Here is a 26,862-nt window from a genome sequence, read left to right as displayed (position 1 = left end):
TCTTATATGTCGTAAGCTTGTTCTGGAGGGAATGTTTTTTTAGAAGCAAGAGAATAACTCAATTCATAGTTCATTCATAGCCTGATCCAAAAGCCCACTCAAGTCGGGGAGACTTCATTAACTTCAATGGGCTATGGATCTGACTCTCAGTCATTTGACCTGCTCCTGCAAATGATTTCTCTGGCGACCAATTCAGAGTAAGATTTTGCAGACTTGGACCTACTGGCCTCTTCGTTGAGAACAAGGGTACCACGTAGTGCTGAACATGGTGAGATAGTGGTGCTTGTCCACTACAAACTGGATTAAGCCTCCCCAACTCATTTTCTACACTGATCTGTATTGTGTTCTATCTTTTTTTGTTTCCAATGGTTCCTCCTCTTCTGTTGCTCCCCTTTTCCTGTACTAAACAAGTATTGTCCTGCTTAGAACTAATCTAGGTGGGCTAATGTAAATCTCCAGATGAGCCGTAGCACCATGTGTACAAAACTCATTGAAGTCAATGATAGTTCTGAGTATGGATCGATGAGCAGAATCTATGCCTAACAGCACTAGTTAGATGGGGCAGGTGAAATTTTGGCTCTACTGAAGTCAATGGAAGTTTTGCCATTGACTTCAATGGAGCCAGGGTTTCACCTAGAGCTTCTGGCTAACACAATTTTCTCTCCCCTCCCACTTTTAAATCAGATGAAAACTGGAACCACTCAGGATGAGTTTTAATGAAAGTATGGCTCTAAGAATTAATGGGGGAAAGGAGTTAATCCATTTACTAGAGATAATGAACACATTGATTTGCACAAGATTTTACAGGGAATAGATGGATTTCCCCCTCCACCCCGTGCCCAACCCCACTCAGAAGTCGCTTATTGGTTAGATCAATTTCTTAACTTTTGTAATTGCATTATTTGTCTAAGCACAGCAGAGAGAACCAATAGTATAATGTGATATGACTCATTGCTTTTTTACCTTGAGTTGCTTCATACAGCAACACAGTTTAAGGATTTCACAACAGAGTTTAAATTCTCAAGCTGATTTTAACTAAATCCTCTGTGCTAATTTTATTTTCAACAGTATGTTAACACATACTATAAAAGTGTTATTTAAACAATATTCACCATAATTGCTACTAGTAAATGATAAGTAACTGCAGCTTGTGCATTCTACATACTGGTCTTCAGAAGATTATTGAAGTAATCTGTGTGCAATTTTGTGTTATGCTGTTAATAATAATATGTACTGGACTTGTTTGAGTTTTCTCTTTAGTATTCAGAAACTGAGAGTTTAAGAAAACATTCAGAATGCTGAGGATACACGTAAGTGAAATATTTAATGTCTGTCAGTATTCATAAAAGGTACATTGTTTACATAGGGTTCATTTCTATATAATAAAAATTTCATCTTAATGAAAAGATTTTCTGGCAAGTCTCGTATATGTTAATTTGTTTAACATATGCTTTGGATATATAGCTAAATAGCAATATAGTTTAAAAAAAACTTTCTGCAAATAGTCCTTTGAACAATTATAAAACCTCATTACTAAAGAATTGGTTATCTTTACACTTGCTTGTTGGCTTGTTAAACTCGGCTGTGATTTGGAATGGGCAAAGATCAGCTCTTTCTTAGGACAGCCTTTTCTTAACAGTTCAGTAAATTTGTTCATTGCATAGTGAAGATGTAAACGTCTCAGGGTTCCATAAATTATACCTTTGTACTCTAAAAAGTCATTGATGGTTTTGCATACTATACTGCATATGCTTTCCTATGCTGATTTTACTTTGTTAGTTTTGTTGTTGAGGCTGATGGAATTATTATTAATTTTGTTTTAGATATGTCAATTGTACACAACAAAAGAAGAGAAGAAAATGAAAAATTTAAACACCAAAGGAAATTATTTTACACTTTGCAACAATATTGCCACCTCATTCTTTTGGTTTTCTATATATAACATGATGGAAATGTACTGTACTGCTTCTTTTCAAAAAATGAGTTTAAATTAATTTCAACAGTTAGCTATGTGTTTACATAAAGTTAACTATGTTTGCATCAAATAAAATGTTTATTAATGAAAGCTATTTATTATACAAGAAACATCAAAGAGAAAATTCATCATACAGAAATGTACACTATTGGTGACAGATGGAAAAGTGCATGCAGATTTCTTTGTTTTATTAAAAAAAAGAAGTCAGAAACAATTGTACTAAAATTACTGGGTTTTGATCCCTATGATCTTAAATGAGTGAAAAGTTTTTCCTCTGAATTTACAATATGCCATTTAACAGATATGACTAATACACATTAGCAAGCGAGTGGAATGAAAGCATTCGGATTTTATTTTACAAGTACTTGTGCTTGACAAATGTGATTTTTAATTTGTTTTTAAGAAGAATTGTCTTCAAATATGGGCTGGGTAGATTGCTGCCAGGTTGCTCTGGTTTTATACACAGTTTCTCTAAATTTGTTTTTAATACCACACAAATTGTTTAAGTCTTTTGTTCTGATAATTAAACACCATAAAATAACATATGTTTTGTTAACATTCAGGAAATGACATTTGAGTCTTTTATTTTATTTTTTTAAATTTTTGGCTCAAAATTTTTTTAAATATATGATTATCATAACCTAATATTGTCTTTGTCTTCACTGCAGTGGATTTCCGATCAAACTTTTCCCCTTCTTTTAATACTTTAGGGAATTTTCAAACGTCGGGATGTTTGGCTGTAATGCCCCAAGATTTGTTCTCCCTGAAAGAAATCATAGTGACAATTTATTAAACTACAGAGCAACCTGGCTTTTAGGGGTCTGCAATTCTAGTTTGTGTTCAATATACCTAGCATTAAATCTTGATTCATTTCATCATAATTATTTGTTATATTTTTCATGCAATTACTGTAGCTGCTAGTTATCTGATTTTTAAAATCCTAAGATAAGGTTGCAATATCAAATCAGTGGGGCATTACTTTTCAGGTGCAAAAGAAAAAGGGGGAGATTTAAAAATTAAAACCTAAGTTGCGCCCTCAATGGTAAGTACATTTACTATGAAGAAATTGAAAACCTAAAAAGAAATCACATTTATAAGATTGCGTTCACATGTTTAACACCATTCATTCATTCATCCATTCATAGTAAAAATGCAAAGAGACACATAGATACAGGTAGACTTAAATTAAAAAAAAACTGATGGGAAATAAAACTCCTTGGATCCAAAATGATTTATTCACACAAATTTAATAGGATATATCACAATTGTTTGGTCCATAAATATTTAGGGGAAATAGTTTCTATACAATGCATTTATCAATAAACAAAGAAACATGGACAATTTTGCTAGACCACTTACTGTACTATAAACACGAAGCTCAATATATAAGATTATTGAATTTATCAACTATATCTGAAAGAGTGCACAACTGCTTTCTATGACATGTTTGTCCCCTCTAACAGGATACACCATAAAAAGAGTTTCAGAAATAAGAGGTAAAACAGTACAAAACTAGTGAGGTGTCAAAAGGGCTTAAAACAGTTAATTTAACAAACAACACATATATCCTGATTTTTCACAAACTTACTCCCAAGTTATATCATAAGGCACATAGTAGAACTGAGTTATAATTAGTCTACTTAATAAAGTAGATCTATAGTACCATATATTGTTCTGTCAAAGAACAAAATTTATAAGTATCAATATTTTTACCTGTAAAAGTGTATTAATAAAGATCTCAGCCTTACCAAGGTTGTTTGGTCTGGTTAGTGGTAAATGCCCATAAGGTAATCGAAATAGGAAAAGTCAAGATTTAAGCTCCACAGAAGATGATAACCAAACTTGCTAAATATATAATGGCAAACACACCTTTCTTCTATTACAGTGTTAACATCTCTTCCATCATCTTTTTTTTTAAAAAATAAGCTACTTTTCTGTGCTAATTTTCTAAAAACCCTGAGCAAAAGTTACAATAATGCACTTTAATGTGGGCAGTGAACTGTCAATATGTAACCACACATTTATACAGCCAAAAAGGACACCTTTAAAATATATTAAATATCCACTTTCACCACCAAAAGAGAGATTTGATGGGGGGTCTAAAAAGTGGATTCTATGTGCAAAGTTATTCTTAACAATCCACTAAAAGCAAGATGTAGATCTTGACTGTTTTTTTTGTTTTTGTTTCTCAGACTTTCCACAATTGTTTTAAACTACAATAAAGGGGAACAAATGAACATTCACCACTGCCCAGACCATTCAGACTTTTAGCTTAATTAAAAGGAAGAAAAAAGAAAAAAAGAAAAAAAAATTGCTATTGTAAACTAGGAAATGTATTTAGATCAGCATCCACAAGGTCTTCTGAGTTTATCTGCCTCAAAGCTACCCACTGCCAATTCCAAATTTCATAAGAATTCTTCTAATGCATTTTTCTTTTATACAAAAGTTAAAAAACTAAAGTATATATTAGAAATATTAATGTACTAAAGATTTAAGTTCATGTATTAAACAAAGTGTCTGATACAATCTCATGAAACATCTAAAATAAATTCAAAATAGCATGAATAAAATGTACTAAAATCAGTTTCCTTAAACATCTTAATAAATTATATTTTGCTTATTTCCATCTTCCCTGAAAAAGTTTAATTCATCGAGAATTGCCTTAGTAATAAACATATGTATACGTTTAGAACTTCATCCTACACTCACTAAAGTTAATGACAAATCTCCCGTTGGCTTTAATGGTGCAGGATCAGGGCCATATAGAGTGAATTGTTTTCATTTTTTTAAATTAAAATCAGTGGCATTTATGGCAGAGTGGGAAAAAATGAAATTTTGCCTAGGCAATGCTAAAACTTATATTGAATTATTCAGCCTTGTGGCCCAATCCTGCAAACAGTCATGCAACAGTAACCTTACTCATATGAGAAAACTCATTGAGATCAATGGGACTCTTCATTTGAATAGTTCCTCGGGTGTATACTTCAGTGAACCTCCTTACATAAGTAAAGTTACTCTGGAGCATAAGTGTTTGCAGGATTAAGGCCTTTGGTGTGCATAATTCAGAATTCACAGACCAAGGGCCTGATCTTGCAGTCCTTACCTACACACCAGTCCCATTGAGCCTAATCCTGCAAGTCCTCCATCCGTGCCCTACTCCCACTGGTGTCAATGGACATTCCACATGGATGAATGGCTTGCAGGGTTGAGATTATTGACCTGTGTGGGAATTTTGGGTGCTCAATGAATACAGGGTCAAGCTCATAACTAATATTTATACCAAAAAAAAAGAAGAAGAAGAAGGAAGAAGAAGAAGAAGAAAAAGAAGAAGCACTGACACTTGGAATGCCTCTGTCTGTTCCAATTCCTAATTTAATTTGTTCTGTAGGTGTGAAAACTACATAGTATGAAACTTAAACATGTATTATAAAAATAAAGTTAGACTTAGGACTCTGAAACTCCATAAATGCACATACAATCCTGGAGCAGCAAACTATTGGCTTTAAATTAACTGTCAGAGGCTTTCTCGGATTATCAGAGTGGGAATATCATTTTCTTTTCCCTCTCTTCCCCCCCAAGATTCTGGAAATAAGTAACATACAATTTTAAGAGGCACTTATTAGAATGATTCATAACTTTCCCTTCAATTGTCTGATGAATTAAAAAAAAATCCAAATACAATTTATAGACAAAATATGTTCATTTATAATGGAGACATATTACTGCAAACTCATTTGCCAAGTGGCTGCAGATGCTACACACCAAGCTGTTTGTTTTCCCAAATATTTTGTGGGTTTGTTTAAAAAAAATAAAGAGTCTTGTAAATAATAATAAAGAAGAATAAGAATTAAAAAAAACTCAAATGTTAGAAAAGGTTCGTTAAGGTAGTTTGTGAGGGGCTCCCGGATTCGTGGCTGTCCAAGTTAGAGGTCACTGATGTCACTACAGTGATAGTGGGATTGGTCAGGTCTGTTAAAGTGGTCGCAGTGCCGGGTGGAGTGAGAGCGCCGCTGTCTGCTGAGGGCGGTGCCGGAAGTGACGTGCCATCAGCTTTATCGACACCCCCATTCTCCTGCCGCAAAAGGTTCCTTCTGAATTTGGCTCTTGCGTTTTGGAACCAAACCTGCAAACCAATCCCAATTGATTTCTTTACCGATGTTTGCTTTTTGTTTTTTGTTTTTGCTTTTATGTATTTTTATGTTTGTTTTTGTTTGGCAAATCATCTAAGTAACTCTACATCTTTGTTTACTAGTTTGCATCATTTCCTTCATACAAAGGCATCTGTACATTAGGTCCAGCACTGTGGGTGCTGATTAATGGAACATTGAAGCCCACAATGAGGATCTCTTAGAGCAGCCTTGCAGAACTCTACTCACCCACTCATCCAAGGAGAGTAACTTTTCTGATGGAAAAGTAACATATCCTTGGGGTGGGAGGTGTTGTTCCATTACCTAGGTCCTAGGTCATCATGGTAAAGGATGGGTAAAGTAAAGATTTTGTGCTTGGGCTGGTAAACTTTTGTGACCATTTTTAAAGTCTGAAAACTTTAAAAGGGGAAATGACACCATCCCCTATAACACTGGTTATTAATATGGGTTTCCTAGTCCTCTTCCCTGTAAAGCTGTAGGTTCATTTCAAATATTTTAGGTGACATGTAGCATGGACAAGCAATTAATGCAAATAGATTCTCCTTTTGCCTCGATCACTGCCCTCTCTCTGCACACTGCACACAGCACTACATACCTCACTTTAATTTCACTGAGCTAGCACACAATGAGAGGGGATTTACAGTTATTTATTTTTTTAAACTCTGATTTTTTGGGGGAGTATCTTAGGTAGGGGAGTGACTAACTGTTGACTTTACTATGGAGGACCTTAGTGGTAGACATGGAGTAGGAAGCAATCTGGTCCTGGAGGATCGTATCAGTCAAAGCTTGCTTGCCATATCCCAGGGAAACCCAGACTTTGCCCAACCAAGGGCCACAATGACAACTTAAAGGGAGCCCAAAGGCTGCACCTCAGTTGTGTAAAATGGAGCAGATTGCTTCTACCCCTTTTAATATAGAGGTCACCACATAGAGACTACAAGTCCCAGGATGCATTGCTTTCCTCACTGGGGCTTGTAGTCTCGGGAGATAGTTCCCTCTTATCAAGGATGAGGGTGATCACAAACCATATTTCAGAATTCTGTGGGCTGAATTTGGGTGGTGAGCTATACACTCGGCACTCCTGCCATATAGTACTTTACCCATTAAGTTCTCTGCACACTCACTAGGGACACAGCAATATTATACTAAGAAGAAGAGATATACATATAACAGTCTAAATAAGGGAGATACTATTGTATTGGCAGGGGGAGGGAAGTTTTGTCAAGCCTGTGATGGTGGCTTCTTACCTGCAGAACTCTCTTGGTCAGGCCTGTTTTCTGGGCAAGCTGCTTGAGGTCCTTGGCATCTGGGTTGTGGTTGATAGCAAAGTAGGACTTCATGGTGCGGAGCTGGTGGTGTTTGAAGGAAGTGCGCATGCGCTTAGTCTTCTGGGATGGGGGGTAAGGCTGCTGGTCTCTGTCCAGGTGATCTGCCTCATTCTCATTACAACCTGATCAGTAAACAACATGACACAACAAGGAGTTGGTGGTGATCATGCATCATACTGTAGTAAATAAAACTAAGGCAAGTTTCCAGAATCACACCCTATTTTTGGAGAAGAAAGAAGGGATTGAGCTAATATGGTGTCGGGATGGGCAGGAAGGGTATTTGGATTAACAAATAAAGGTGAGGAGGATGGCCTTTTCCTGTTCTTAACATTTATTATATCCCCCAGGCTCATACCTGCTAAGGAAACAGTATATTGAGAGTAGATCTGCCAAGTTTCACTGCTTTGGCATTAATTTTCAGGTCCCTCTGGTGATGAAGGGTTTTGTTACGTTTCCAAAGAATCATTTAAAATTTCACTCATTGAAACTGCCCTAGCTTGAGAGAAGACTAAAGATCAAACCAACATTTTGAATCCTCCCAAATCACCACCAGGCAAAAAAAGAAGCATTAGGTGGGAAGGCTTGTTATGACAAGTATAAATACTGAACTATTTGTTGATAAAACCCAAAATAAATGTATTTGGATTCTGCCTAGAATTTTATATGAAAAGTGTTGGGGTTGGTGCCTGCAATGGTACCACAGCTAGATTGGCACCTACATAGACCATTCTGCGGAATGGCCAACTACCAGACCACAGAACTAAAGATGTGCCTTGATTTGATGATGTGTAAAGTTGTTAAAGTGACTTTGAATGAGAAATATATTACAGATTACTGCCTCATGGGTGTGAGCTGCACACCAGGCCAGTAGTAGTGCTGGGTACCATGGTGTTACTGCCTATGCTTGGGACAGGAATAACACAAATACCAAGAAAAATAACAAAGTCATCCATGTTTTACTTTTTGGCCTGAAAAATAATCTGATAACTTTCAGGATTATATTTTACAAAGATAGTACAATCACACAGAGGGCAAATCTGATTGTCACATAACAAAGAATATGAATTAAAAAACATTAATTTAAAATTTGTTAAGGATGTACCATGTAAATTAGCCCAGGCTTCATAAATTCTTCATTTGAATTTCCTTTAGTCTACTTCCCTAGAGTTAGATTTATTAACTAGTTTTAGCCAACTCCTAGTTCACCCCCCCCACCACCAATATGAAAAGCACACAGCACTTTGCATTGCATCAGTCAGTAGAGCCTCTGAGACTTGCAATGCTAAAAAGAGGTAAAACAACTTTCAACTACCCCAAAAATAAAAAGCTCAAGTCTTCTCAGAGCTTTGCTCCCTACTGAATTAAGAGATGAGTCAACAGTTACATATGGTAGCTGCACAACACATAAACAAAGGATCAGGTGAATGCTCATCCAGGATGGAAGAGATTCTAGCTGCAATTATAGTCATATCTGTATTTTCAAAAAAAATAAACTGATAGCTCTGAAACCATCTGGAAGTGGAAATTACCTTGAAAGTAACTTAGGATCAGGTTTCCAATATTTTTACTCTTGCTGAATAACATTTTATTCCACATGCAGTCCTACTACCTTCAATGGGACTGTTTGAGCAGTAAAATACTATTCATGGTGAACAAGAAAATCAAAATTTTGCCCTAAGAAGTTATTTTAGCCAATTGCAGGCCATTCTTTATTAAAGCATTCAAGTTATGCAACAACAATGCCAGTGTATCTGACTGGCTAGCCTAGCCAGCCTCTTTTAGCACATTTGTCACTGTGGTTTCTGAGCATTTATTTATGTATCATGGCTTGGCTTTTCCAAGGTGCCTAAGTGAATGGGACACGGGCTCATAACTACCTCAGGTGCCTTTGACAATCCCAATTTATATAATAATTACACCAGTTTGTTCTCTAAGTGGCTGTTCTAAGTGGCTGAAATAGCATCATGTGGCTTAAAATGCTACATTAGTCCCTGAAAAACTAGTCTACAGCTCAAATTCAGGCAATACATTACTGCATGTTTCTTTGCACCATCTTTTTTTTTAGTGGCCAGCACAATACACTTCCCATTGCCAAGATCTCACCAAATACACTTTGCATAGTTATTACATTTACACACCATAAGAGATTGAGCTCTTGAGCAATAGCTGTGGAAAACATTGCCCTAGGGAAAGAAAAATTGCCTTCATTTTGAGATAACTTACACTGTTCAGATTTGATGACCTTTCTGTCCCTTGGACAATTGTTCAACACAGTTGCTCTCAAAATAGAAATTATTTCTAACATATAGTAACTAAGATGGATCAGGTACATTATTTAGAGGGCACTTATCACTATAGTATCTGAGCCCCTCACCAATATTAATGGTGTTAGCGTCATAACCCTCTGAAGTATTGTTAGGTCTCCAGTTTGTAGCTGAAGAACAGAGAAACAAAGAGATTAAGTGATTCATCCAAGGTCACAAAAGAGGACTGTGTCAGAGCCAAGAACAAAACCCAGTTCTCCTAGAGCCTACTCCAGTGCCTAGCCACAACACTATCCTGCCTCTTTATGTGTGTGTGAATATATAAAATATATACACATACATACACGCATAATCTAAGCAAGATTCATATAATCTTGTTTGAGAATAAACTTTTTCTCCATTGTATGGTCAAATTGTTTGCTGCATCAGGGCTAGCAACACATTTATTTCAATTTTTTAGAAGTTTGGGTTGTTTCCATAATGTCCTTCACCTTGATTTATTGGAAAGGTAAGTTTTTGCCCCTCTTCAGATTCTTTTACATCGTCAGTTACAAACTAGTTTTTAACACAACAAATGGGTTCCTTTGCCTGGCTGCAGAGTGCAGTCCGAAGCTTGGTAAGTTTTAGCACAAATAGGTTTAAGTTATGTTCCAGTGTTCAGAAATGTTTTCACAGTGAATTGCAGCTAAAAGACAAAACAATCACTGATCACTAGTGTCCGTGTTCAGGAACCCATCAGGGTGTAAAATTGCAGTTAAACTGGTCTAAAGACAAATATCTTGGTTTTAGTAATGATCAGGCTTCTGATAAACATAGTTTTTTAACGAGTTTTCAGCCTTTACCTGAGGAATACGCCTGCCTACAGATGCCACTAGGGGTCACCAACACATTCATTTAGCAGTTCGAACATGGAGTTTGAAAAGTAGGAACAGACTTGGAATTGCAATATTTTAGAGATGGAAAAACTTACTGGCTTTCTTTCGTACAGAATTAATGAAATACCACCAAAAGGAAAACACCTTTTTGCTGCCCTGCCACATACAATTGAAAGTTATATTTGATGAGATCTTTTAAACCCAAATCCATCATGCCTGACAAAAGACTTTCACTTCATCCTTTCTATCCTGTTGTGTTGAATTAGATTAGAGAATCAGTACCCAGGTTTCCAGCTAAACCGTTAATTACATATGCAAAAGGACAGCACATGTTGTGGCTAATATCTGAGAGAAAGATACCCTAGAATACTGCCTTTTAAACTGCTTCCTGCTTTGGGAAAGTGTAAGTGTTTAAACACCCGATCTCTGTCCCACTTTTCCGATTGCTCTAAATTCTCGCTTTGAATCCTGTATGTTTGTTTCTATTTAGATTCGTTACCCTTTGGAGACAATTCCATAAAAGAATAGTTCTCAATCCTGAAGCCAAAGGCGAACGAGGAAAAATATATATTTTTTTAAATTGCTGCCTACTGCAGAGGGTTTTTTTTCCTTTCTAATAACAATTATATCTATTTCATGTCATTCTGTGGCTTTCTTGGGTGTTAACTAGGTCAATGGTTGGAATTATCAGCGCTAGACCGTCTTTAGTTTAGTTGTAAAATGTACTTTCTCCAGACCACGTGCCAGCACTGGGTGTTTATAGTCCCCCCTTCCCCCAGCCCCCCCCCCCCCCCAAAAAGATATGCTAAAGCTACAAAAATTATGTTGGCTGATCTTGACTGAGTCGAAAGAAGCCGGTCAGAAGTAGCTTCGCTTTTCTCGGACATTTCCCCGTGTAAACTCTGCGTTCCCGTTTGGGTGAGCTACATTTTGTCTCCTAGTCCTAGATGCGGCTCTTTAACCTCCTTTGCAGAGAGTGGCCCCGCTAACTATCTGGGGACGAGGGGGAGAAAGAAAGAAAAGACTTTTTAGCCTAACATACAAACGCAAACACCATATTTGCCTTTAAAAATGCGTTTCACTGCGCCCCACATTAGCGTTCAAAGGGTTTTTCTCTGTAGCCAATTTTTTTCGCCTCTCCCCAAGCTTGTGAGCCTAATTATCACAGTGAATGACTTCTAAATGTTTGGTTTCTAGGGGTCTGGGGGAGCTCGGACAATTGTTGCGAATAAGGAATAACATGGATCCACAACTGAATTCCTGGCTCTCAATCCACCGTTAGAAGCGAGTGACTGGGCTACAGGGTCCCCTTCCTCATACCCTTTAGGGAATTGATTAGGGACTGCTCAGTGGCCAGGGATTCCAATGTCATCTTCAATTAACAAAGAACAATTAATGCACTGATTGCCCTGGCTCCAAGGTCCACGCATCAGAGGAGCTGAAATAGCCTCGCACAGCTAAGCAATTCCACACCGAAGCCCTCTTCACAAACAGCCCCAAAGAGAAGTGCCCGCCCGGGGAGGACTGGGGTTTGTGCTGGTGGGGGGAAGGGGGGAATCTTTGTGTCTCAGTGGCAAGGGGTTGAACTTGGGGACCGAATTCCAGGCCGGAGTTGGTGCGTGTTTATGGAGCGCAGAACAGTTTCTTCAAACTGAAACAGACAGGTCCCCTTTTCTGTGCACCCCTCCGCGGTGACCGCTTCAGAGCTCTTTGCTTCATTGAACCAAGTTGTGAGTCCTCGAGCACCCCCCGCCCCCTTACAGGACATGGACACACCATCCATAGGCGCCTTTCCCAGCCCAACTGCAGATCACCGCCCAGAATTCCGCCCCCATCTTAACTGGGAGTTAAAAGTCTTGCTGCCTACACAGGAAAGCACAGAGCTGCTCCCTAAACACCCCGACCCCCCACACTTTTCTTTCCGTGTTGCAGGGCAATGTCATGAATAAATCGAAACTCAGTAAAAACATTCGTTTGGGATCGGTCATTTTTTAATTCGGTTTAAATTCGGTTAATTCGTTCGTCTGCAGGTTAGTGAAACTCCGTGTGACTTGCCTGAAACTCTTTAATTCGGGCCCGTGGTGCTTTCTGATGCTTGGGTGACAAAGGTACGAAGGTTAAAAGCGTTTCGAGTAATAACGCTGTTTCAGCTCAGCTGTTGTCCCTTCCTGTCATTGTGAACGGAGCAGATACGCTACTTGTTACTGCCCCGCTGCAGGGAGCTGCTGGCGGAGGAGAGGGTAAAAAAAAAAAGTGCCAGCAGAATAGGAAACTATTCAGCCTGAGGAATGAGTTACAATATCTGTACACTGAGCTATCCCTCCCCTACGGATTCACGTGCAGGCCTGCGGGCCTACGGAAATCAGACATACTTCCTCCAGATTTATTTTCTGTCGATCAGTTTAGGTGACCCTGAATTGGGGTCTGAGTGGTGGAGGGTTTGATTTTGAGACAATCAAAGCAACCACATCTCCCGCATTCCTACAGAGCCATAGGGCTGGGTTTGGGGGCGGGAGTGGGGGTGTTGTCTTCACCCTGAGAAGTGACTGTCTGGGCATTTGACATCAATAGAGGAAGACAGCTTTTTAGAGGGGCTGCTGTTCGCTTTCCTGCAAATGCTGCAACCCTCAGAGCACTGTTTGTTTGATTTCTAATGGTTAAGCAAGCTTTGCCCTGGCTGGGGAGGGGAGGGGAGTCTGAGAAGGCCCCTTTCTGTGGAGTGAAAGGTTCAGGGCGCTGTTCTCACCTGAGTTGTAACTGACGATGTCCACTCCTAGAGCTGGGCTTTTTCTCTTCCTGGGCCTCCCTTTCTGGACTGTGCCAGTGCCATTGAAGTAAGGCAGTGCCAGCCCTCCGCTCTTGGCAGCCAGCTCAGTGTAGCTCAACTGAGACGGGTATTCGCCTTGCAATAGGGTCTCGAAATGGGCCCTGCAGTAAACCAGGTTGTCCTTCATGCCAAAGTGATCGCCTGTGGTCAGAGTCTTGTTGCAGGTGGTGCAGGTGAAGCAGCTCAAGTGATAAACCGACTCCCTGGCTCTCATGACCATTTCAGAGGCTGAGATCCCAAGGTGGCAGCGGGCACATCTCTGCACGGAGAACCTTCTGAAGGAAACAGAAAAGTGGGCATCAACCGGGAAGGTGCTAGTCACTGCCCAGCCCCCAGCTGCTGCCCAGCTCCCCTGACTTGAATCACGCCCCCCCACCCTCCTTTCTGCTCCTGAACTGAGAGACTAAAAAATATTTGCTCCCCAAATCTTGCAGCTGGACCCGTTTCTACCCAACCCTCAGAGAACGGCCTTCACGTAGGCCTCTCCTGAAGCCTCCGCCCTGGCTAATGTAAACTATTTGGGCTTGTTAGAAATTCTGTGTATGAGAAAACCAGAATGGGCCAGAAACAGTCCACTTTAATTTTCTCAGGAAACTGACCTTTCTGCCTGGATTTTTTTATTTTATTTTATTTTTTATTTTATTTTACAACATCTCGACTAGCCTTAATGAAGCTAAATAAGCAGCATTAGGAGAAAACTTGTTCTCACTTCTCTTTCCTTCCTTAAACCGTAAACCAGATTGAGAGGCTGGGAGGGAGAGAGAACGGGGCACGGGGGGGAGGGGGGGACAACGGAAAATCAAAACAAATCAAGCAAGCCACAAAACTGCGCTCTGCTGGAATCCTGCCTGTCTAGAGCCACTGACCGATGAGAATTAAAAATCTAGTCGTGAGCTGCAAAGAGCTGATTTGATTTAGCAGAAAGGATGGTTTGTTGTATCAATAAGAACTGTCTCTGCTATTCTTTACAGCGTCTCTCCAAAGCAGAGCTTTGCCATTAGCTTAGATACCTAGCCACTTCAGGAGGGGGACTCCTGCTCTTGGGAAACTGGAAATAAATATACACACTACAGCGAGAAGGAAACTTTTGTTTGAAATTTAGGCAGCGGTCCCACAGCACTTAGACCAGTGGGAAACTGACTATCTTCTGTTGTTGTTCATACCGTAACATGCTTTAACTTTGTGCCTCTTGAAAATGTCGATCCGTATTTTACACGTGCGAGATTTACAAAGGGGGCACATTTGACGCAATTGCCCTAAAGCCACGTGTATATAAATGAGGAGTCTCTGCCTATAAGAAGCTATCCCCAGCTGGAGATGAGCGGTTTGGCCGCCGCTGTTCTGGGAAGGGATGTGCATTTGAACCGGTAGGGACTGAGTGCTGTACCTGTAATAATCCTCCTTGCAGTAAATACTACCGTCCTTGGCAAAGCAGGTGAGTTCTGACTCCAAAGCCAGTTTACATTCACAGCATTTGAGACACCTGAGGTGCCATTGTTTGTCAACAGCCAGCAGGTAATATCTGTCTGAGATCTTCCCTCCACAACCAGCACACAAAGCAGGCTTCTCGGGGCTCATTGGGGGCATGTTCTGCAAAACAACCACACAAAAGTGGATGAGAAAACAAATCAAGACAAGCGGGCGGTGTGATGCTTGCACTGGGACTGCCGCAAGAACCAAAGGCTGGTCTCACGGAAAGAACCCCCAGCTGTTTGGAACCGAACTGGCTGCATTTGCGCTGGCCTTTGAGGGGGGCCAGACCATCTCCCCTAGGGAAGTATTTACTAGGACACACTTGGCTATTTAGCCCATTAAACCTTCTCTAATGATGTAATTTCATTTCGGTACCTGTAGCCCGGTGATTAGGCCTCACTAGGAAAACGAGAACTGATTGTTTTCTAGTCCTGGGGAAGTTGCAGAGTTGGCTTTAAAATTGCACCGTTTGGTGCTAGGAAATCCAGACTACCGAGTATTTTTACGAGTAGGAAAATATCGCCTTGCTGCCCTGGAAATTTGCATCAGTGGAGACACTCCCAATTCGAATACCTGTTAAATTTGAATACAGCTTAAACTATTTAAAATCCCTCCTCTAAATGCAAATAGGCCTCTTAAAGCAGAAATAAAGGGGAAATAGTCCATGAAGAATTAATTGAGAACAATCAAAATGTTGGAGAGTGATCCTAATGAAAAGAATGCACAGGGAGGGTTTCCCCCCTTAAAATTATTGACTTTTCCTTTAATTAATAAACTTTTTCAAGTTTCTGTTGGCCTGTTTTCCATAAGAAATCCCAGTAACAAGAAACGGAGATGGAGGGATAGTGTACATACCAGAATAACCCCCCAAACGTGAATTTAAAATAGTTGGGTTTGGTTTTGTTTTCTTGTTTTATGAAAAGTAAAAAAATCATCTGTTTTTATCACCGAATTCTTTTTAGCTGAAAATGCAAACGCAATTCAATGTTTTTTCCCTTTTGTAACAACTGGGGGGGTGAGTTGAATTAACACTGTAAAATCCTCAGGAGTTTATTTAACAGGGGAAGAGCTCGGTAGAGCAGTTCCCCAGGCGATTACTTTGTGTTCTAGTGCTCAACGGAAGTCCTACAAGTAGGAGAAAGGCAGAAGCTCGCTTTGCAGAAGCTATTGCATGAAGCTAGGGGACCGTTTCTCCAGACGTGGGGTGCTAAGGTTACAACTCGTTTGCTAAGAAAAGAGAGATTATTTCCAGACAATGTATCGTAAGAAATAACATTCAGCGGGGCTGCTCCCTTTTCAGACATTAAAGCGACATTTTTACTTAAAACACCGCCCCTCACCCCGAAGAAAACAAACTATTTTGCAGCGAAGACTTCTACAGTCCAGTCTGGAAAGTGCCAGGGCTGCTAAGGGTAAAATGCACCTTTTCAAAACCCGGCCTGTAGCCCCTTGATAAACGAGAAAGCAAGGCTCCCACTGCAAACTATGCAGGAGTCAGAGGTCTGCTTCGCTGTAATGAGTTAAAACGTGTCCCTCTTATGAAACTTAAAATATTTTCCTTCTTATGACTCAGTTGAGCGCGCGCACACACACACACACACACACACGAATATTAGACGAATGCATGGCTCAGCCTCCCAGCATAACAGACTCCATTAAAGAGCGATTGGTGATTAACGTGAGCCTCAAAAATGTTTCTAAACTTAAGGGGCATAACGGAATGGGGGAGGGAGGAAAGCAGAGTCTCTCTCTTCCCTCAGACTGCGTCTATCAGGGTGCAGGCTCGTATCTTGCGTGATTCCCTTTAAAGGGGTGCTCGCTTCTTTCTTACCGTTTCCCGGCCGTTCATTTGTCCGCCTTTGGCCAGGCGGGACTCGGTCTTGGATCTCCTCTCCATCTCCTCCATGATTCCTTGGATGTGGCCTCCGGAGATCCCGTGGAAAAGCATGGCTGGGGGACGGAAAGGACAAGTATTTTCTTCTGCTCTGCACCCCACTATTTCCATATACAGACCCCAGAGTCTTTAGATCATCCAAAATGTCTACACCAAGGCGCACGGCGCAGGCAGAGGGAGATTGCAATAGTGGCTTCTCTTTGCACAAGCACCGAAGGCTTCCTGAAGATGTGCAGAAAACAAACAAGGGGGGGGAAGAAAAATAATATAATAAGAATAACAAAAATCAAAACAAAAAAAACAATCAGGAGAATCTGTTACTGCGCTGGAGAGCAGGGGCTCCTGACTGCAGAGACTTGGAACTAGGGGCAGTCAAATCGGCCGGGAAAGGAAATAGTTTTGAACACAAAGAAAGCAAAAAGAAGTGCTATTTTCAGCAGTCCCTGGTTGCTTTAAAGTTCCCAGTGCCTGTAGGTTGGATTTGGGACTGCTGCTTTCCGGAGCTCTGTCCAATTTGTTAAGAGACTAAAGCCAGCCCATTTTTGATAATTTAGTAGGAGGAGTTCTCCCCCTAGAGCTGCCACTGATTTTTATTCAGACAACAAAGACCTGTCATCCTCATCTCAACCCCCGGTGATGGGCAAGCAGTGACAAACATGCCAGTTGGGGATGGTGGGTGGGGTGGGATCTATACCCCACCCCACCCCAAACACACACACACAGGAAACGGGAGTTACAGGGACAAGGGAAACTCAGAGCATCCTGTGCAGGGTTGGTGAGCTGAGAAGTACCTACTGGACTGTTTTGGTGGGTCTCTCCCGTCTCGCTCCCCCCCCCCCAGCCTTGCCCATAGAAGTGCAGGATCTTGCAGTGTTTATTGTCTCCCTTGGTGGTGCTGAATGGCCAAGGCCGCCTACAGACCCCAGATTCACCCCCATTTAGGCCCTTTGGTGGTGGCAGGAAAATGTGAAGAACACCTTTGTGGGAGTAGGTGGAGGTTATTATCGTGGAGAGCGGCTGGACCTTGCCAGCAGTGTAATTAACCAAATAGCATTAAGCAACCTCCCCCCAGTTATTGTGTCCACGGAAATGATGCTGGACAATTAGCCCCGCTCGTGTCGCGTGGACCCAGGCTTCCACGTGGAAGACGTAACCGCAGACTCCGGGCAGAGATTGCACGCTGGGGATAGCGCCAGGCACCTTGCTCCTGCCCAGCCGCAGGGGGATGAGTCACCTCCCAGCATCCCCCGCCCCCCCCCAGGTGAAGTTTAAACTTCCAGCCCTGTTAACGTCCAGCCGGGCGCTGACTCCCGTCGTTTGCCCTCAGCCTCACAGTGCAAGCAAACCCCAGCCGCAGCTCCACCTTGTCCCGTGAGCTGGGGGGGGGGGAGTTATGGGGCAGGGAGGAAGCCCCCCCCCGGAACTATTCCCCAGCTGCAGCGCTGCGCCGAGCACTACAACCCCCGGGGAGAAGCGGGGATTTCAGCTGGCTGCGCCGGTGCCAGCGAGCGCTGTGTGCAGGGCTGGGTGGGACAGTCAGTCTGGGCCAGCTCTCGCTTCTCCCCACTTACTTTTCACACCATTCTCCGCCTTGCTTTTCTCTGCAACAGCTGCAGGCTGTTTCCTGACACCTCAGTCCCCGCTGCAGGATCTTCCTGGCGGCGGTTCTGCTCCCCTGGCTCCTTTAGTGGCCTTCCGCCCTAAACTCCAGCACGACTCGTGAAAACACCCCCTCCAGCCCCCATTTCCTTTCGAACAGGGACTCCCGGCGTCTCCGCCCCCGCCTCTGTAACCCCCAAATCCTCCCTTCTCTTTCGCCCCAAGTAGCTGAAATGAATGTTATTTGCAGATTGAGTGTTGCTACATTCCTCCCAGTGCCAGAATACAGCTCATAAAACACAATTTCACACAAAGATGGAGCCAATCAAGTGAAATAAGCCGGTATTTTTTTCTCGGTTGGCACACTAGACCCTGGACAGCAGGGCTGCTATTTACTGTAAGTAATGTAATTAGCCCTTTTGGATGGAAATCAATTTTTTTTTAAATAGGAGAGTAATTCCTATAACACGATACGGCAGACACAAAAGGGTCAGGGATTCTCCCTTAAAAATGGGTAGGTCCTCTCCCAAATCGCAGTTTCCTGAAAAGCAGTCAACGCCTGGAAAAAATAAAGGGGGGGTGTGTGTTCAGAGGGATAGGTTCTCCTTGGAGAAAACAAGTCAATTAACACAACAAGCCACAAGGAAAAGGTAAACAAGGCGATTCAATCCGGGCTGCGGGTGCTGTTTGCAGTGGAATTTCGAAACTTTAAATGTATTTATTTATTTATAGCCGAGCTGCGCAAACCAGGCCAGAAAATGAAAAAGTTGCCTCTCCACCTGCTTTGCCTCCCAAGAAAAAACAGCTGGGGGGGGGGTATACAAGCCAAGATTGCACAGCAAGTGTGGGTAGATGAAGCTTTAGGAAAGGAATTCAGAAGCAACGGCTTTTCTGCCTAATTATAACGATTGTAATGGAAGAGAAAGGGGTTAATGGCTTAAAGGAAGAGGACGAACTTCACTCTCCGCAGAGAAGAGATTTAAACCGTTTACAGAATGTGTGTGTGGATGCATGTGCACACACCTATTCGAGAGATTCCGGGTGTGCGCGCATATATAAATGGTGTGTGGTGTATTGTAGATTACAGAGCTGTTTTGGAAATGATTAAAAATCTATTCTTAACAGATGGATGATATAAATATCCCCGTTATCATTGTAAATCTAGTGAATTCCTCTTTGCCTAACGTGGTTTTTTTTGTATGCCTTTCCAAATATTCCCGTAGCAGCGGGAACAAACCATGCCCCAACTAGCTGGCTTCCCGATGTTTTCGGGTTTATGAGAACGATCAGGATTGCCCCGCAAGGCCCTGGTTTCCAGAGAGGAAGTCGCTTGCGTTTGGAATAGATACGTGCTCAAAATGTCCCCGGACTCAGCGTGGAGGGGACCCTAATCCGATGTGTGTTTGTTTCTCTCCTCAGCCGGGACCGCTCGAGCCCTGTCCTGTGTGTGGCTGTTCCCTGCCCGTCTGACTGAAGCTGAGACCGAGCAAACTCATCGCCTGTGCCCGGAGCCTAGAGAGGTGTGGTTTGGTGCGAGCGCACCTCTGGGACCGCACTGAAAATAAAGGCTAGTCTCCGTGCCCGGAAACGAGTACAAGGAGCTGCAGGTTTCCCTCCACCAGGTCACTCATCCGAAAGTGGCTTCTTCTTGCCCTCTCTCCTTGCCAGCCCGCCCCAGAGGAAGCGGGGTTTACAATACCAGCTCCCGGGCGCTTTCAGGCAAAGTGCTCTTGAAAAGTTGAAGCGTTCTCTCCCCCTTTCCTCCCCATTTTGTCTGCTAATGGCTTTTTGCTGGGTTCAATGAAAAACTTGCAGGTGCAGGGGGAAAGCTTCCGAGCCAGCCAGGGCGTTTGAGAGAGAGACCAACCAACCAAAAATCATTTGTTACATTTCTATCACTATGTTAGCTCAATGGAGCTATTAGGAATAATTGGGCAGATCCCATAACAAAACTCAGAAGTGACTAAACCCCTTACAATCGGGCGCACTTAATTAATTAGAGTCCTTTCTTTCTGCTCCATCAGCTACGGTGAAGGATACACTAGCTGCTGCTGCTGCTGCTGCTCCAGCAAAGAAGGCCAGGGGTTTCTTAAGCTTTTTCTCGTTAACATCTTAATGTTGAGAGACCACTCCTGACCTAGAGCGACACTAAAACTTTGTTGCTAGCATCAAACGTGACTTCTTCATTTCCAAAAGGCCCGTAGTAGACCAAGGTAAATCTGTTTCAATATTCTTAAGACTTCATTTCTTTGTACATTGTAACTCTGCTGCTCTCGGGCAGGTTGGTGGGCGACAGACAGCTGGCTCCTGGAGGAGTTTTGCTGGTTTGGTTGGGTGGGAGAGAGAATTCATCATTTAAAACCAATCCGATAGGAAATGTCACATCCAATCGAACGATTCGCCTCTGAGAATCGATTTATACCAGTGCCCCACTGATTCTGAATTTGGTTTCTCATTTCACACGGCCTCACCCACCCAATCTCTCTATCAACGACATTTTAGGAAGGATACAATGATGCTGAGTAATATCCAGGCTCTGTTCAGATCGTGCTATGCGATTTCAGATTTTCCCTTAAAACAGAGACAGGGTGCGGCTCGGACTCCCGGACTAAAGGGGTGAGATGGATGCTCTTGTTTCTGAGATCATCCCGGCAGGTAAAATGTTGCCCTGTCTCTGTATCGCGACACTGAACGCTTTGCAGTGGTCACAAAACGCGCCTCCGCTTCAGCGCTTCCATGGAACCTTCCCTGCGACGGCTGAAACCACTTCCAGCTTTGCAATTAGCATGCGCCCAGGGCAGATTTCATGCGTGCGAATGCGATCATTTGGATCCGTTTTGCTATCGAGACCGTATTCTTTTTGCCACGGGCTACTGCCTCAAGCCTGTTAAAGCGTGAACGGATCTTGTGTCTAGTTCGGAGGATTTAGGACAAGGTCTACATACAAACTAATAACTGACAAATAATAATTAGAAGAAGGGGGAGGGTATTCAAGCAGGCGGGTTCTTTAAGCAGAGGAGGTTTTGCCTTAGTCTACCTTAAATCAAGCGTTTGCTTATTTAGGGAGAATGGCACCGTGGCGATGCCAGAGGGTGTGTCGTGCTGCTTAGTGCTACTCTGGCGAGCCAGATCAAGGGTCGGACAGCTGACCACAGACACAAAACCCAGCAATCTACATACCGCCTCTTTCACGTGCCCGAACTGTTCTGCAAGTTCCAATTTAATTGACACCGGAAAATTAAATAAAATTAACAAATAAACAACCCCCTCGAAGCAGCAGCACCATTGAGCCTGGTGCCTTCGAGTGCGGTGGCTACAGTGAAATCTATTTTCAAATCCTAATGCTGGTTTTCTGCTCTAGAAGGTAGTGATGGGATAAATGCTTTTAACGATCAATTTAATCACCCCACAAAATCCGCGGCTAATACAAGCACTTTGGGCACAAAGGAGGAAAATCTGAACGTTGTTACATCCCTTCTGCAGTGGGCTCAGATATAGCCTGCTTCAGCATGTAAATGAATTGCATTTTAAGTAAATGATAATGTCGTGTAAATATCCTCTTCGATGTCAGAAATAGTCTCTCCTTTGCCAGCACCACCTTTTTTCTATCAAGTGAAGTCTGCTCGAATTCCCATAAATATTCTGCGGGCAACTTTCGAATGATACAGAAATGGAGAAAGCTGATGCATTACAATCTCAGAGATTCACAAAATCAGCCTCTCTTCCCCAGGCTGGCTGTACGGTGGCTCTTAGTCTCTGAGTAACACAAACACAGATTATCTTTATCTACAGAACAATTGGAGGAAAAAACACAGCCAGAGCAAAGTGCTTGTATCTCCCAGTAACCTGGAAATGTGTACTATTGATTGGCTTGAGGAAAGGTTATTTTAATTACAAATAATGCGGCGCAGTAATGCGAAACACATAGCCAAATGGGGAGTAACCGCAAACACATAATCACACATCCAAAAGAAAGAGGCAGAGCAAGATTATAGTCTAGCACCGAACTGTGTTGAGCAGTTCAGAACTGTTAGCTTGTTAATTGTTTTCTATGAACCTTGTATTTGCACCCTGGTTGTGATCAGAACAAGGACGCACGGAGCTTCCCAGGGAACTGGTCATATTTTAGTGTATTTGGTAAAGAAGCTTCCAAAAAAAAAAAACAACAAAAACAACCCACCCCAAAACAGCCTCCCCCCTCCCAGCCTTTCTTTTATTAAGAAGAATGGCTCAATCTTCGAAGGCTGCTATTTCTAGATTAAAACACATTTACATGCACCAAATGTCGCCTGCGAATACACCTGGGGAAAAGCCCATTCTGTGCGGCTCACCAAAAAAAAAAAAAAAAAAAAAAAAGGCAAGCAAATGACATCCGTGAGGTCTAAATAGTTGTATTCTTAGCAAAGACTCAGGCAGGATCTTACCTTAAGACCTTAGCAGCTTCCCCCCAGAATTGTTCCCTTCTTAATGAGTGAGGAATGGGTTTTGGAAGGAGACGAGACGTAATGATCTAGCCAGTAGATGGAGGTTGTTCCTTGTTTCTAGCAGAGAATCCCTGTGTTAATTAAAATCAACAAGCTGCTTGGTGGAAAGATATGTTTCCTCTCCCTGCTCCACGCCACAGCCTCTATCACAGAATTGACGTGAATTTCTAACCTCTGACCTCTCACCAACAGACACTTTATACCTGTCCTTTACTTTTGTGTTTACTCCTCCAAATGTTTTTTAAACAAAACAAATAAACAAAAAAGCATGAAAAAAAAGAAACCCCACCTCCCAAAAGTAGCTGGTTTGCTGGATTTTCTTGGTATAGCTCCCTCAGTCATCTCTCCTGATATAGCTCTCCCTCCTCAGTAATCAGGTGAGGTGCTAATGAGGAGCTGGTTATAAATAAACCTAGTAAAGCAAATAACATATTAGGGGATTTTTTTAAAAAGGCGGCAAGGACTGGAGGGTTGTTAAAATACTGCACTATTTCCCCATCATGCCCTCATTTCGCTCTGTGCCTATTCACAGCTGAGCAGCAACTCTGTGTTGGGGCCATCTCTGTACTTTTTTTGAAAATCGTACCGAACCAGCTCTGGAATGTATCAACCCTTCCCACTTTCATAGAAAGAACCCCTCTCGAATGGATTCTCTAAACAGCAAACTTCAGCCTGAAGTGATGTGATATGATGTACGGATGTACGGAATAACCTCGCATTGCCAAACCCGATGAAACTGGGAGTTGTCATACAATACAACGCAGCCAAACCTCGGATAACTGTAAAACCGAATCCAATTTAACGCATTAGAATAAAATCAGATGCCAAGAAGAATTGGAATCATTGCTTCTTAGGTGAGGGCACGGATGACAAACGATCCACTGACTCAAAACAATAGAAAAAATATGGATCTGAGAGTCATTTTTAAGAGTCATTCTCCTTACAGGGCCATGCGAAACCCAGCACCGCCAGGAGCCCAGGGGGTTCAACCATGAGCGTAGGGGAGAGCAGTACACGCGTCTGTCTCGCCAATTATTTACAGAATGGCTTTCCTGGAGATGGGTTTCCTGTAAGAATCCTAACGGCGCGGGCAGTTGGTTCTGGGTCAGGAATACTAGATGACTCCCCCCGCCCCCCAGTGACAGTTTCATCTCCTCTCTCCTAAGCAACGTGGCCATTTAGTGTCTGTAGCCACCATGAGTCTTTATTCGAAACAGCAAAGAATGCTAATGATCTTACGAAGTCAAAAATAACGCTTTTGTGGTACAGTCATGGGCAAAAATCTGTAAGTGTCTGAAAGCAATTAATCCACCACGTGTAAGGAAGGTGCAGCGCCAGGAATGGGTTTGGGTTGATGATGCTCTCTTTGGCAGTTCAGCAAATCCCCTAGTTTGCCTAGACTCTGGCAGTTGTGGTGGTAGTTGTCAACAAACAGCTGCTGGTGTGAACCGAGTTCATGCTGCAGACAAAATAATAGCATCGTGTCACTGAAGTGTTCCTCTCCACGCCACGACTTTCAGCGTGTTCTTTAAGATGGGAATCTCGCCAGTAATCCCACGGTTGGTGAAGGCTCCGCTCCTGGTGTATTTAATATCTTTCTCTCCGGTCCTTACAAGTAGCTAGATGGCTTATATAATAATGCATGGAAATGTCATGCTGAACGCTTGAAATCAGAGTTTCAGGGGTGACATTCGGGGAAGCCTTGTTAATTTCAGTTCCCATAGTATTTTAACTTGGACCTGCAGTAAATACCGCGATCTCGTGTTACAGCAACTCATCTGAAGTGACTGATTAAGCAGGTGTGAAGGAGGGAAAGTAATTAAAGTGCTATAATACTAAAAGCGTCGCAATCTTTTTTGCAGGATGGGTATTTTGTGGGAGAGTGATAAAAATAAATACACGAAGTTTGACTTATTGACATTAAGGAGCCGCAGGTCTATTTTGCTTTCATAATATGCATGGTGGTGACACGTTTTTTAAAAGTTTTTCATCGAATCCACTTACAACCAGGGAGTTTAAAGCCAGCCCTGCCAACGGCAAGAACAATCCTTAATGCTAAAGAGCTTTAATCACAGCAACGGCATCTCTGTATCTGCCTTGAAATTGTCCGTGTGCACGAATAGATAGATAGATAAAGGTATATTTAAGTGGGCTTGTTCTATTTGGAATCTTCTTGGGACACCTGCACCTTCTGTATCTTTTCTGTTTACTTCGAAGGAGCCTTTTTCTTGCCCCATGACCAATGTATTGCTGCTATTCCCAGGCTATGTCTGCATTAGCTACTTTGGAGGAAGCACTGTTCCTCTCACAAAATAGAAAGGGAGCAAAGAGAGATTCCTTTCTAAAGTGAGCTCCAGGAGTTTATATGGCCAGATGTATTGCCCTTTCCATACGCAAAACGCATCCAAAGGAACCTTCCATGCATTTTCCCCATCTAATGATTTCGTTTAGAATATCTATCTATCTATCTATCTATATCTATACATATATATATATTCTTCCAATTACCGACGCCCTAATGGGAGCAGGAGGCAGAGGAATATGCAAGGCTTATAATAAGCTACCTGCTGCGTCATGCTTAAATAATGTCATGCTTTATTTCATTGTTATTATTGCTGTGGAGATGACATAACTAGACCTTACATTGGAAATTCTCCTGCTAATAAGATAACCAAGAACGATGGATCCTCCTATGTTGACACAAGGGGAACCAGTTACTTGTGGATCCTTACATTATAGTAACTACCATTTGATTCCCCGAGTCCCAAAACTGATGAGATTCTACCTTTGGATACTTTTAAGTGCAGCAGATCAGTTCATTTAGGATTGTTATGCTTTCATTTCCCTGCAATAAAAATCTCCCTCTATGTATTTGCATGCATACATGGGGCTATCTAAACACCCCTAATAACACTAAACATTAATTTACTATTTGCTAGAACGGTGATTCCAAGGACTTTCCGCTATTTGTACACATTCTGTTTAATGTGGCTTCAGTCTATTTACTTGCCAGACGTAAATGTTCATTTAGATCCAATTACTAAAACGAGGCAAATGTAATTTAGCTCTGAACTGCTGCTCTCCCATCTTAATACATAAGGAATAATATTAATACGCAAACGAAATCCATTTGGATGTTTAATGTTACCAGAAGGCTGCGCTGACGTTCAAACGATCTAAATCTTAGCATCTGGAAGGCTGCACAGGGAGCTTTCTAGGATGGGTGTCAAGCCATTTCGTTCAACCAAAGCTGAAGTGGACCAAACTGGGACAACCAAACAACTGACAATACCTTCCAGTTTAAGTAGACTCGGGTGATTCACAATCCACAAATCGGGAAGGGAAGGGAAATCTTTCGGCTTATTACAACAGCTAAGGGTAATCATATCCCCCCTCCTGTCCTTTTTCTAAGATGGAATGTCCATCGTGGAGTTCTCAGATAACATCATGATAGCTAAATGTCCAATCACTGCCTACAAAAAACCCAGCTCGCACATCATATTTGAGAGGAGGTAGGTAGGAAGGGAGCCATCTCGATCTTAAAGATATTTGTCAGGTACTTGGTGGGGGTTTGTTTGTTGGAAACACAAAGTGATCAATGGAAACCTTAATCAGGAATATTTGGGGGTTATTTACTCCTAATGAGAAAGAGACAAAAATACAATAGTCAAGATACCACCAACGTTCATGGGAAATAGAACAGGACTTAAAAATAAAACAAAATAAAATAAAGCTGAGATGTCGTAGTTAGGTGTCTTCTATCATACAACAGTTAAGTAACTCCTGGGAGCTCATGAATATTTGTACGATATTTTACATTTCATTTTATGTTTGCAAACATAGTTCTCTCGTCTTTTCAAAGGCACTTGCTAATTTGGACACCAAACAGACTGATGTTCAATCAAATACACAGAAGTTAAATTATTCAGAAACTCAAACGCATCTGTGGGACCCCCACTGCCCCTCCTTTCAGTTCCAGAGACTTTACCTTGTAA

At 42.0% G+C, this 26,862-nt stretch overlaps 1 protein-coding gene and 1 long non-coding RNA gene across 10 annotated transcripts; one reads left to right on the top strand and one right to left on the bottom strand.

Moving 5' to 3' along the window:
• Positions 1 to 1,338: 1,338 nt before the first annotated feature.
• LHX9 (LIM homeobox 9) lies at positions 1,339 to 23,180 on the bottom strand. 8 transcript variants are annotated; one of them, XM_039486781.1, is made up of 7 exons: positions 23,157 to 23,180; positions 22,808 to 22,938; positions 16,722 to 17,006; positions 14,805 to 15,007; positions 13,337 to 13,692; positions 7,371 to 7,573; positions 5,482 to 6,098 (listed from the first exon to the last, which is right to left on the bottom strand). In XM_039486781.1, exons 3-7 carry the CDS (start codon positions 16,893 to 16,895, stop codon positions 5,841 to 5,843), a joined length of 1,194 nt encoding a protein of 397 aa, XP_039342715.1. In that variant the 5' UTR covers positions 16,896 to 17,006; positions 22,808 to 22,938; positions 23,157 to 23,180; the 3' UTR covers positions 5,482 to 5,840. The 8 variants fall into 8 exon arrangements, with proteins under 8 accessions (XP_039342720.1, XP_039342723.1, XP_039342715.1 ...); XM_039486784.1 differs by having other exon boundaries at positions 16,722 to 16,840; positions 22,808 to 22,924; positions 23,157 to 23,166; XM_039486785.1 differs by lacking the exon at positions 23,157 to 23,180 and having other exon boundaries at positions 16,722 to 16,840; positions 16,936 to 17,006; positions 22,808 to 23,133.
• LOC120371182 lies at positions 14,692 to 26,748 on the top strand. 2 transcript variants are annotated; one of them, XR_005584186.1, is made up of 4 exons: positions 14,692 to 14,852; positions 19,803 to 19,903; positions 20,408 to 20,596; positions 26,730 to 26,748. It is a non-coding gene; the product is annotated as an uncharacterized LOC120371182 (long non-coding RNA). The 2 variants fall into 2 exon arrangements; XR_005584185.1 differs by lacking the exon at positions 14,692 to 14,852 and adding an exon at positions 18,661 to 18,780.
• Positions 26,749 to 26,862: the final 114 nt, after the last annotated feature.

This window comes from Mauremys reevesii, linkage group 8 (assembly GCF_016161935.1).
Source record: "Mauremys reevesii isolate NIE-2019 linkage group 8, ASM1616193v1, whole genome shotgun sequence".
NCBI lineage: Eukaryota > Metazoa > Chordata > Testudines > Geoemydidae > Mauremys > Mauremys reevesii.
This window is presented reverse-complemented; position numbering and strand designations above follow the sequence as displayed.

Coding starts and splice junctions, on each gene's coding strand:
- LHX9 (XM_039486781.1), bottom strand. CDS start 16,895: ATGGAAATAGTGGGGTGCAGAGCAGAAGAAAATACTTGTCCTTTCCGT. Junction 13,693..14,804: donor TGCAAGGAGGATTATTACAG/GTACAGCACTCA, acceptor TGTTTCCTTCAG/AAGGTTCTCCGTGCAGAGAT. Junction 7,574..13,336: donor CATCGTCAGTTACAACTCAG/GTGAGAACAGCG, acceptor TTTACTGATCAG/GTTGTAATGAGAATGAGGCA.